Source organism: Plectrocnemia conspersa, unplaced genomic scaffold (genome assembly GCF_051122295.1).
Source record: "Plectrocnemia conspersa isolate PC_06_02 unplaced genomic scaffold, ASM5112229v1 ptg000005l, whole genome shotgun sequence".
NCBI classification, from domain to species: Eukaryota; Metazoa; Arthropoda; class Insecta; order Trichoptera; family Polycentropodidae; genus Plectrocnemia; species Plectrocnemia conspersa.
In genome coordinates, this window is record NW_028277169.1 from 23,903,070 (window position 1) to 23,915,326 (window position 12,257).

Here is a 12,257-nt window from a genome sequence, read left to right on the forward strand (position 1 = left end):
GTAAGTTAACAACTCAATAATACAATCATCAGTTTTGTTAATCATTTGCTTTTTTCAGCTCCCGCCTAATCCGAGTAGCAATCAACCGCAGACTAATAAAGGCGAGAGCTTCAGATCGAACAGCTTGCCAATCGGCGCTTCACTTGGGACCATCTTAGGGACAAACACTCGTGTTCGACGCAGACCGCGCAGCGGCTCGTCGTCTCCGGCACCGATCAGACGCGCTCCGTTAAACACAACTGCTAGCGAGCCAGTTTTGAAACCGGCTAGCGTCCTATTGGCTCATCTGCTCACATCGAATTGTTCGTCATCGTCATGTTAAAATATTTAAATTGCTAGTTTGATATTCATGATTTTTTTGTAATACAGCTCAAGACATGTATAAAGCGAACACTGCGCAATCACTTTCGGCCGAAAATATCAACACCATCAGTCAACAGATTCAGCCTTTGACTATTTTACCAGTGTCGACCAGCACTATTATCATGCCAAATATGGCTCCGACTTCTCCACAAGTAAGTTATGTAATTATCAGGCCGCCGATAACTCCGATCTACACACTGGTAAGTATACTTTTTTGTTTGTTAAGGGATGTGTGAATGTAAGATTTAAATAATCGCATATTAAGTAATACGTAATTTAGAGCTATAACTAAGCCTTTTGATACAAACACAATATATGTATAGTTTTTTTTACAATATTAATTTCAATATACAATATAGCGTTCTCCCATATAGCGAAGTTTCTTATAGCGTATGCGGCAGACCCTCATATAGCGTAGTTTTTGTTACTGTTTGTCCCTTGACTTTGCTAGACGTATTCTGTGGCGGGTGAAACGCTACCGCGCTATAACATTCCAGGGATAGTCATCACAATACAGTAAGAAAATATTTCTTTTTGTATAGCTATGGAAAAAATTATGATCAAGCAAATCAATGTACACATTTTTTTAATGCATTATGTATACACTTCTCAGGGGTTTTTAATCATTCTAATTTTTTATAATAAAACCATTTTATCTATTACAAATCTGAAAAAGTATTAATGAATCATAAAATATATTTAAATATATGATATAAGACACTTTATATCCAACATTCAAATTTTAGTGCATTTAAAATAATATGTAATATTTCTAAATTTGACATTGACATTAATTAAATGCATAATTACACGATTTAAGATGCTCAACTTTTTTCATTTCTACCATGATTGTTTTTTCTTTGAATAATCAATATGTTTTTATTAATATCCTAAAATAAAACATACTGCAGAAAAGGTTTGATAATTTATATTTAATATTTATTCATTGTAGGCTTAACATAGGGCATGTGCTCTTGTTTACAAACTAAATACAAGGTCATTTACATACATACATACATACATAAAAAATGGGAAAAAAGTTTGCTGATCTCGTTAAATTCACAAAATACAGAACCTAACCTCATATTTTGTATGGGTGCCTAGTCCCCTATAACGAAGTCCCTGTCTCTACGCTATAGGGGGGTCGACTGTATTGCAATGTGTGAATGACAAGGATACGCAAAATGTATTATTATTAATAAAACAGGTAAGAAGGCTTAGAATCTGTATGAAAGGTATTTGATTGAGTGAATAAAATGTCAATTAGACATTTTTTTTAAATTGTGTTTTTTTTTTAATTTTTTTGTACTTAGTATGTAATGCAAAATAATACGCAAAAATCGCCGATAAGAAAACGGAAAGCCAAACTAAGTAGCCACTCAACAAGAAAGGTAAGTAAATGCTGAATTATAAAATTGTAACATCCATGTAGAAATCTACGGTTTTGGACAGAAAAATTGTGTGGATGTTATTGCTGTATTTTGTTTATTTAACCCTTTGAACGTGCAAATCGACCAAAGTCATCCGATTGATTTTTTATCTCTTCGCAAAAATAAGTATAAAAATTGATTTTGAAAAAAATACTTTTTTTGGTGAATAAACATAAAATATAATAAAAAAAAAGAAATAAAACATTTAAACACAGTAACAAAGTAAAATTTGCATTCTTTAAAATCAATTCAATATTTATTTATGATTAACGCGTCCAAAGGGATAAATAACCTCATAATGTTCGTACTCTCGGTTAGCTTTCAGAGTAAAGTGACGCCTAGTTTAATATACAACATATCTTCATTATTAGTTGATGAGAATCTATTAAATTTTTATGGGTTTACTTAATTTTTTTCAATTTATCTACACTTCGCCAAATAAAGTGCTTCTAACAGTAGAAATTTTTATTCAAAAACTACCTCGAAATTTTCGTTTGCCGAGGATAATTTGCAGTGGGAGTTAAAAAAAGGTCATTCCGAAAATTTTGTTCAAAAACCATCTTTGAAAAATTTTTAAGGAGAAGAAATTGCTGCGGGACTCAAAAAAAGGTCTATAGAAATTTTTGTTCATGGAGGACAATAAGGACAAAGAAGGACAAAATTTTTGACAACAATATGACATCTGGTCATAATATTAGTAACATATTTTTTTGCGATTTATGTTTGAAAATTTTTTCTTGTACATGTCACTGACAATAGCTCTCGAATATTTAGCTTCTATAACTGAAATATAGTTAAAGATGCCAAGCAACTTTCCATCACTACATTTCAAATCCGTAGTCGCTCTCTAGCTCTTATAATTCATGGTTCTGAACCATATAACATTAAGAAGTCATTACCGTATCCCTCACATGAAATATTTTTTCAGTTACAACTGAACACTAACATGAGTCACAACTCACCGCCAGCAGCGCCTTCACCTCAATCACCGTCTTCTCCGCTGGAAGGTAGTAGCGGATCTGGCAAAGAACACAAAAGAGCTGGTCACATTCACGCCGAGCAGAAGAGACGGTACAACATCAAAAACGGCTTTGACGTGCTACAGTGTCTCATACCTCAACTGTCGCAAAATCCCACAACGAAGGTTAGCAAAGCGGCAATGTTGCAAAAGGGCGCCGAGTACATTAAACAGCTCCAAAATGAAATGAGTCAAGTGAAGGACGAAATGGGTCAGCTGAAACAGCAGATTGAGTTCCTAAACAATTCGATAAGGTATACTTTTTTAATTTATTTGCGTTAAACAGATTAGCTGGATTTATTAATTAATGCTTTTAATAATTCTAACAGCAACTGTCAGTCGTTATTGCCTGCGACTGGTGCGCCAATTTCAAGACAGAAATCTGGAAAGTTACAGGAAATGTTCGACGACTATGTCTGTCAAAGGACTAATGAAAATTGGAAATTTTGGATCGTATCCTTTTATGTTAATCAAGTTAAAAATAATGGTACAAATTCCATAAATTAATAAATATGATGTACATTACCAACGTCTGCACTAACGGTGGATGAAATCATGAACAGCGACTCTTTCTTGTCGTTGTAAATTGGTGCGGGGACGGATTCCTCAACTTTCTCATGCGAAGTAACGTCATTTCCCACTCCATTTGGGTGTAAAATAAAAGCTCATCAGTGCATGTGACAATTTTGAATATGTATTTTGTAGCTTTAATTTTTCATAATGTTTATCCTTAACATTTTTAACACAGTTTAGTCTAATAATTGAACCATTGCTCACATCCTACAACAACTGCGTGTCACCGGCTAGCACGGAGGAGCTCAAAAGATCGACTCTACTCTGGGCCGAGCAGCATTGTTCACTTGTCGAGATGAGACCAGGTTCTTATTCTATGACTAAGATTAAATATGCTTGTACAACTATCTCTTATTAAACATAATCATACAGCCATATTGAACTCATTGCGGCAACTGTACACAACGACCGACATCTTATCGGATCCAAAAAAGCTGCCGGATGAGGCGAGGGCCGCAGCAAATAAGAAGCTGGGCAAAGATTCGAAGAACGCCAAATAAAACACCGGATTTACTACATAGAGTGACCTGAATTTTGTACATTTAATTGCGTGATTGTTACGAGAAAAGCCGAGTGGAACTCATCACCGTTGTGCCTCTGTCGTATTGTCCGCTTCGCTAAAATGTGTGTGATCTATCACTATGCACAATATCAATTACGCTCTAATATATAACGGTTAGATTAATATATTATAAATATGTAATCAATATGCGTAATTTTTAAATATAGTTCGGGATGGGAGAAGAGTGACTGAATGATGTAAAAGGAAAATTAAAATATTTTTCTATGATGTAATATATGTAGGATCTTTACAAAGAAACTTATTAATTTGTTTATTAAGTGTCGCATATACTTATTATTAATATAATTTGATTATCCGTAGAGACGACCGCTAGTGGTCCGAACAATATACTTTTTGACGCATTTTCATTAAAATTATCCTACTTATATATTTTTTACATTATTCAGTTTTTTTTAACCATCCTATATATATAATATATAAGAATATATTTTTATATGTACATACATACATAAATGCCAATGGCATACAAGTGTGATTAAAAAAAATAAGCAGATACTTTTTCTAAATTCTTGAAGTTGCCTTTGCAAGATTATATACTCCAAAAAAATATCTTGTACTTAAATTTTCAAAGTTGATGTTCCAAAAATAAAATTATATACTTTAAATTTATGAACTTAACGTTTGAATTATATTTATTTTATAGTGCTATATTTATATCAGGCATCTTATATTTTTAATTACTTTTTAATGTGTATGTTTCTTGTTAAACGTAGATTTTACACAATGAAAATTATAAGATATGTAAGTTTTTTTTATTAATTTTAAAAGCTCATTACTTGCCCTCGCATCTTAATTTTCAATATAAGACGTCGAGACTCAATTTTCTAATTAATTCGATTTTTATTGTAATTATTGACTGATGAAAAGTATATAATTGTGTGGAAAAACGGGGCTTGCTCAAAAAAAATGTGCAATTAGGTTTAATTGAAAAAGATCTCACAAAGTTAACGTTGGTTTATAGATTTTTATCTTCTTCGACTTAAGAGATTATCATATGTAGGGACAGAGTTTATTTGTATAATCTCGGTAATGCCAATATCGACTACTCTTTCTTTGTGTATAGATTTTACTTTTCTTATTTTTAATGTATTTTGTGCCATATTATATGAAGACGAAACGTGCGTAGACGCAATGCTCTTAGAATGTTTTATATGATAATAATATAAGCACAAAATAATTTATGGAATTTAATCAACAAAATAATTTTAATCTTCCGTTGTAATATCGAATTTTCTTTTTTTACGTTAGCTGTATATAGATAATTTTAAGTGCCTGTTTCGGACGACCATTACCATATCAACCGTCACAATGTTTTAAAATTTGACTCTTACTCTTTTTGCGTTACCGTGAGAATATATAAAATGTTTATTTCTTGTTGTTTGTTTTATGATGTTTATAATATATATATAAATATGTATTTTTTTCTCTAAATTATACATAAATATATTTTTTGCTTTGTTCTAAATTTGTTATTTTATATTGAAAAGTGGCTTTGGAGTATTCTTACAAAATTGTTTTAATAAACATTATTAAATAATTTTGAAAAGATTTTCATTCATATTATAACAACAAAATTATTTTTTAAAAACATAACATTATTGATAGGTATAATGCGGTGGTCGGTCAAAGACGAGAGCTGACTAAATAGCAGCCTGCTGCGGTGCTGATCTGTTATGAGAGTTGCAATCAGGACCACCTCAGATTTTAGGATTTGTCTCTAGGCCTCACGCATAAAGAGGGCCTGCATACTCCCATAGGGTTGCATCTCTTCATACATTAACAAATAAATGAGCCTCGCTTATAATATTTTCCTGAGGCCCCGCAAAAACCTCAACCAGCTCAGCAGTAGCCTGACCAGCAATGAGTTAAAGTTGGCAGCCCATCCAGTCAATAGGTTAAAGAACCCTGGTGCCACGCCAAAAAAAGGAGTGCGCTGTCTCTGTTCTGTTTGATAATCCTAGAGCAACTGTCGGTCGTAGCTCACAACTTTTTCTAGCTTTAAAGTTTTTAGAAGCACTCAAAAACATATTATAAGACAACGATTTGTATTTTTAGAGAGGTTTTATCACGTCTTCTTATCTTTATCGGAAAGCGATTGTAAAGTGGTTTTGTGAAACGTATTCCTATTTAAAATTTATTTCAAATATGTATATAGAGATTTCATTATGACCAAAACTTTCCGGCACTCTGGTAACACTGGCGTAACGGATACTCTTCGGTTGACAATTCTGGCGGGCTCGCACGCCATTGCGGGCCCACACCGTCCACTCACGCTCACTTGCTTATTCATATAATTTCTTTATTCAATAAAATACTACTGCAGCGGCTTAATCTGTGTCTAATTGATATTTTATCGTAACTGGATTGAAAAAATTCAGTGCCAGTTAATCGTTACTAATAGAATTTTTTGCCCAAATATACTATAATTTTCATTATTATTCAGAAAATATTCTCCATTTTAATATAAACGTATAACTTTTCTATCTATTTTATATATTTCCAACAATTGGTAATATTACAATACAATTGGTTGATACACAGATTAAGCCGCTGCAGTATTATATTATTTCAAGTTATAAATATATAATTTACATTTTATTTTTTACGAATGAACGGTGAACAAGGCAACTCCGGCCGTTGTCTATCTGTCGAGATCCACCAAAAGAATTTTGTTGCCCTCCGCCGCCATTACGCCAGTGTTACTAGAGTGCCGCCAAGTTTTGGCCACAATAAACCTAAATAAATACATATAAATAGGTTCCCTACAGTTTCACGATGGTTTCACTAATAAGATAGAAGTTATTTAAAATAATTAAGTTGAATAATGGTGAGAAAAATATATGCACCTTGGTGATTTTCATAAATGATATCATCGGTTTTTCATGAATTTTGCTACCCCTTCTTATGGTACAATATATTACATTTTATTAGACCCATTTTTACAAACTTATCACAACTACATCGATTCTCCACCTAAACATAATGGTTCCCAAATATTTCCCCACAAGACATTTTACCACAATCCAAAAAAACATGATTAGTTAATGTTTAAATATACTTATAAAATACATTATGTATTTGTAAATACACAAATAACTTAACATTAAAATAAATTAACCAGCAAAAATTTTAATTGTTTTTATTAAAAAAAGGGTCATGTGGTGAATGTTGTGTGGTGGATTGTCTTGTGGTGAAATGTCTGGTCACCAAACTTTATTTATGGAAGCCGCCTTTGTGAAATAAATATTTTTATAATTTTTACACAACAATTTTTAAATAATGTAAAAATATATTCGTTTAGTTGTTCAATTGTTATTTGTATTTTCAAATTTCCCTACGAATTTAAAAAATTACTTTATTTTAAAATAATCTAAATATATTTATATAAATATCTGCATTGGCAACATTTTGATTTAGCTCGTACTAATGTCAAAAAAATCGCGGTAATTTTACCGCCTTACTAAAAGTAGTCGATCCTTTCCCTTGCCTATTATTATTGCTACCTAATACTTGTGTAATATCTAACCGTTATACTGTATAAACATGTGATTTGCATCATTACTACAAAAATAACCTTGAAATCCATCGAAATGAGCACAGTCGGTAGAACGACAAGGGACACAATCCTTCGTTTAAAGAGCGAATCTCCCAAGTTCAGGGACGTTTTGCGCCAGGTAAGGATATATTAGCTTATAATTATTGTGTACTCGGAGAAATAAGCCAATATACTGACTACATTGTAATTAATATTTCAGAAATGTCAGAGGAGAATTCAAATGAGCCGTTGGAGAAAGTTGGACGAACGGAGAGGAATATTCGAAGAAGAGCCATCCATACAAAATACATTGGCGCAAATAATAAAGGAAGATTTACGATCGCTGTACCTTTCCCATGGAAACATCGACGTTGATAAAGAACTGGAAAACTTCAACGAAATAGAAAATGAATCTGGAGACGAAGAATTGAGACAGCTGATGGCCGAATGTGATAAAATATTAGACGATGAACAACAATTGGGTGATATGTTAGATGATTTGGATCACGTCATTTGTCCAATATGTCAAAAAAGCATATTACACACTGAGAATTTTGTCGTCAGTTGTAAGTGTGGCGTGAATATCAATACAAATTTAAATACGTCCCAAATAAAAGATAGTATAGTCAAGTGTGTCGAGCTTCATAATAATGCATGCGGAAGCGATCCGCATTTTACGATTGTCAACGAAGGTGACGGAAACCATATTTATCTACTGTGTTATGTATGTTCGAATTTTTTAATGTTGTTATGATTTAATATAATTTTTTTGTTTGATTTTGTATATTTTTAAATTGTAGCTTGCAATGTAAATACTTAATTTTGACTATATGTAATAATAACAATGCTATTTTTTATATATTTTGTTATTTTAGATATGGGGCTATTATGTATATTTTTATTTCTGCCTTATCTTCATAATATATTGTTTTCGTAGATACAGTAAAATTCCAAGTTTCAGAGTAACAAATTTTAAATAAAATGTTAAAATTTCGCTGTATGTTTCGAAAAAAATATATTTTACTATTTTCCAATTATAAATCTTTTACATACCAAAACAGTTATTTTTATTAATCTTCTACTGCAACATAACAGGTGCTAACCAAATGCGTTATGATAAGGTAAACATAATCAGCAAGTACTAAGTAGTGGGAGTAAACTGAAGTAATCAATATCCATCCTTGATATTAGGAAAATATAATAAAACCTCTGTGATCAATTAGAATTATAATTTTAGTATATACATAAACATATATCATGATGATATAGTATATGTTTATCGTGATGATTAATTAAAATCAAGTTAGGTCGTACATATCTGGTATTGAAAATCCTCTAATAATGAGCAATTGTCAGCTCATAGAGAATATCTTATGTGTTAAAGAAATGATAGATAACCGAATGTTTTTATTGCAACGGCAACGGCACGATTTTATTGCCTTTGACGTTGATTCTAAACAGTAACCCCTTTGAATTTGCCCAGAAAAATGCATGTCATTTATTAAAATACTTTAAATGGAAATGTTAAAAACACGACCACTGACTGGCCAACTTTTGCCCCTTCTTGGAATATATTGAAATTATGTCCATACTAAAAGCATTTATTTCAGTGTTCTGCAACATATTCATATTTCTCGTATATATTTCATTACAATATTTGTTTGTTGTGTACATCTCTGATAATTTGCTTATAAACATTTTAGTACACATACTATTTTATAATAAAAATTAAAGGTCGTTGTATAGAGCTCACCAAACGTTCAACCGTGAACATGATTGTTTTGGCAGATATAAAGAGGGCACTGGACTCAATACCAATAATATAATGTTGCGTTTCTCAGTAGTAAATAAGTTAATATAAACGTCGATTGGTGAGAAACGTCCTTCCGTCGCGTTGCAAAGTGAAAAAATCCATCCATCTTCCGCTTCGCAATAGTTGTTCGCGTAGCTTCAATAAGTGTTAAGAAACAGAGGAATATCTTATAATTTTTGCAGAAAGCTGCAGACAATACATATGTTTATTTATATAATACTAATAAATAAGCATAATTGTTATCCAAATTAATTATTTTTATTTATAGAAAATAAAAATATACGAAGAGCAGCAGTTTAATTATACGTAAAAATCTGCAACTCCCCCTTCTACTTAATTATATTTGCATTTGGAAAATATATTTTGTTACGTAAAAGTGAAAATTTTTGTAAAAAAATAAATTTTAACTAATTCACTTTTACAATAACTAGCGCATAATGCTGAAAAAGTATAAAAAAGCAATTTTTTTAAATAACACCAATTTAAAATAACTTTTTTAGTTTACTTGATCATAATTATATATTTGTAAATTAAACCTAAATTTAAATGACCATTTTTTAGTAAAAAATATATGTAATAAAACATATTTCAAAGCTTGTAATTAATTATAAGAAAGCTATAATATTATTCTTCCCTTTTTAATTTGTAAAGTATGGATTTTTAAAATTAAATCATAATTAAAAAAATACTACAGTCAGTGTTGCCATATGGGTAAATTAAACATCTGTTTATTTGACATTTACTTTGACAACGTGTTTTGAGGTTATCTGTAAACATGCAGTAGATTGAGAACATATCTAGTAAAACATCATAATTTGCTTAATACAAACTCGATTTCAACATGATTAGACTTCCTTCTCCAAATATAATCCTTCAAACTAAAAATACGATACAAAATAATCAAACTGCCCATATTGCTCCTAGATTACCTATTAATGTAAATGTAGATAACACAAATTCTCCACCTGCTTTTACACCTAGATATGCACGTCCAGTGCCCCGATTCAAAAATCAACCATACAAAAAATACCCATACAATAATCAAACGTTTAACCGAGGCAGTGTTCAATCACAACAAGAACATTGGTGCGAAACGTGCGACAGAGGATTTAGATCTAGTCAACTATTGGAAGAACATAAATCAGAACACCAGGTTAATATCAACAGCTTAATGATTATTGATAACGCAATCTTGTCATTTCAATGTTTTGTTACAGATATGCGGAATAGACGGTTGCAAATTTTTCGCTCATCCGATGATTGTCACCAATCATATACAGATGCAACACAGTACCGGTTTATATAATAGGATTCGCAACTTAGAGACGCCTGAGGATATTTCACGTTGGATTAATGAGAGGAAGCAGAATTATCCGAGTAAAGAAAACATCGAAAAAAAGAAAGCTCAAATAGATGAATGTATTGATCGAGGTGAAAAGATCAGAGATAAAAAATCAAGATTTAATGATAGAGATCGGAAAAATAAAGGTATGTATTATATTAATCCAGATATTTCCAAACTTTTTCGGTTCATGACATCTTTAGTATATCAGATTTTTTTTACAGTTACTAAAATCATAACTAAACAAACCCACTCTTACTTTCTCTCCGAGTTTGATTTCGCATGATACTTGATTTTTATCACAATGTTTGATTTTAAGGTTCTAAGTCTTATTTTAGCGAAATTATTGCAATATTCTATAGAGCATACTTTAGAGACCACTATCTATGAATTTAATGTAATAATAGTTTTTTCATGATTTTTATTATTTCAGATTCTGTATTTCCTAGGCGTAATGATCGAAAAAATAAGTTTAATCAGAGAAGAAAGGATAGATTTAACAATCGAATTCCTAATAATAATAATCAATCAATTGATGCAATTAAACCTCAAATTGAAGAACTAGAAAGTTATTGTGGTTTGGAGCCGTTTAAAGGCATTGTTGAAATTGTTCGGAATGATTCTATGAATGAAGAAACTATTGACGTAGCTGATACTTTGAATATCGAAGACGAGGAATGGGACGATAGCAAATCAAAAGATACTTGTAAAGCTTTATCGAGCCTCATTGCCGCTTACGGATCATATGATGAGGAAAGCGATAATGATACTGAAGCCGCTTGTTCTTCGAACAACGTAGAACTAAAAAAATCAAATTTATCTGATGTAATATGTACAAAGAGTAACGATAGTGATGATGGCGCTCCGGTGGAAGTTACTGTTCAGAGAACAGACGATATTCAAAAATTAATTGCTATGAGTATAAATTCAGATAACAACGTGGAAAAGGTAGAAGAAAAACCCAGTAGAAAAAGAACGAGAGCTGCCAATGTCAAAAATGAAAGTCATGCCGCGTCAGATAATAAGAAAAATAAAATTACAAAACATCCACCAAATACTTTAGAACGGCAAATCAAATATTATAAAGAGAGACCTTCAACTTTATTAGAGAAACTTTTAGAAAAGGATATAAAGCATGAAAGAAACGTGTTGCTTCAGTGTGTGAATTATATTGTTAAGAATAACTTTTTTGATAAATAAATTGTAATATTTAAAATTATATACACGTTTTTTTATAATAATTTTAATCTTGTCTTGTATTAATTGTCAGAATTTTGATTGAATTAAACAACTCCAACATTCAACTCTGTTTTTTTTTGTTATCACAGAATGCATTATATTCCCTTTATTTATTTTGCAAATATGATTTCAGGGCTTAACAGTTTATTAATTGCATTACATGATATTTAGATAAGGATAATATTTAAAAAACAGCAATTTGCAGGTCAATTATAATACTCTTTAACAGTTAGCAGATCCACATTATCCAATAGTTTGTTAAAAAGCTGGTTAGCTGTGTTTAACAGAGAAATACCTTCGTTATTGTAAGTGGTACAAAAAACAATTGTTAGTAATTGAGTGCCACCCAAAAACGCAGCTC

General features: G+C 31.3%; 3 protein-coding genes across 5 annotated transcripts in view; all 3 read left to right on the forward strand.

Moving 5' to 3' along the window:
* Mondo (MLX interacting protein mondo) overlaps nt 1-5,513 on the forward strand; it is a 28,714-nt gene extending 23,201 nt beyond the window's left edge. For all 3 annotated transcript variants that reach the window (XM_088185715.1, XM_088185714.1, XM_088185717.1), the window contains 6 exons: nt 59-302; nt 370-515; nt 2,722-3,065; nt 3,141-3,264; nt 3,560-3,689; nt 3,757-5,513. In XM_088185715.1, coding sequence (XP_088041841.1) covers nt 59-302; nt 370-515; nt 2,722-3,065; nt 3,141-3,264; nt 3,560-3,689; nt 3,757-3,884 — 1,116 coding nt within the window. In that variant the 3' untranslated portion in view covers nt 3,885-5,513. The remainder of the gene's footprint in view (nt 1-58; nt 303-369; nt 516-2,721; nt 3,066-3,140; nt 3,265-3,559; nt 3,690-3,756) is intronic.
* A 1,899-nt stretch (nt 5,514-7,412) lies between these two features.
* Nucleotides 7,413-8,560, forward strand: Ripalpha (RPA-interacting protein alpha). The gene is made up of 2 exons (XM_088185718.1): nt 7,413-7,641; nt 7,723-8,560. Exons 1-2 carry the CDS (start codon nt 7,558-7,560, stop codon nt 8,254-8,256), a joined length of 618 nt encoding a protein of 205 aa, XP_088041844.1. The 5' UTR covers nt 7,413-7,557; the 3' UTR covers nt 8,257-8,560.
* A 1,447-nt stretch (nt 8,561-10,007) lies between these two features.
* Nufip (nuclear FMR1 interacting protein 1) lies at nt 10,008-11,961 on the forward strand. Its single transcript, XM_088185533.1, has 3 exons — nt 10,008-10,468; nt 10,533-10,803; nt 11,091-11,961. Exons 1-3 carry the CDS (start codon nt 10,157-10,159, stop codon nt 11,855-11,857), a joined length of 1,350 nt encoding a protein of 449 aa, XP_088041659.1. The 5' UTR covers nt 10,008-10,156; the 3' UTR covers nt 11,858-11,961.
* The last annotated feature ends 296 nt before the right edge of the window (nt 11,962-12,257 follow it).

Coding starts and splice junctions, on each gene's coding strand:
- Ripalpha (XM_088185718.1), top strand. CDS start 7,558: ATGAGCACAGTCGGTAGAACGACAAGGGACACAATCCTTCGTTTAAAG. Junction 7,642..7,722: donor TCAGGGACGTTTTGCGCCAG/GTAAGGATATAT, acceptor TTAATATTTCAG/AAATGTCAGAGGAGAATTCA.
- Nufip (XM_088185533.1), top strand. CDS start 10,157: ATGATTAGACTTCCTTCTCCAAATATAATCCTTCAAACTAAAAATACG. Junction 10,469..10,532: donor AACATAAATCAGAACACCAG/GTTAATATCAAC, acceptor GTTTTGTTACAG/ATATGCGGAATAGACGGTTG. Junction 10,804..11,090: donor TAGAGATCGGAAAAATAAAG/GTATGTATTATA, acceptor TTATTATTTCAG/ATTCTGTATTTCCTAGGCGT.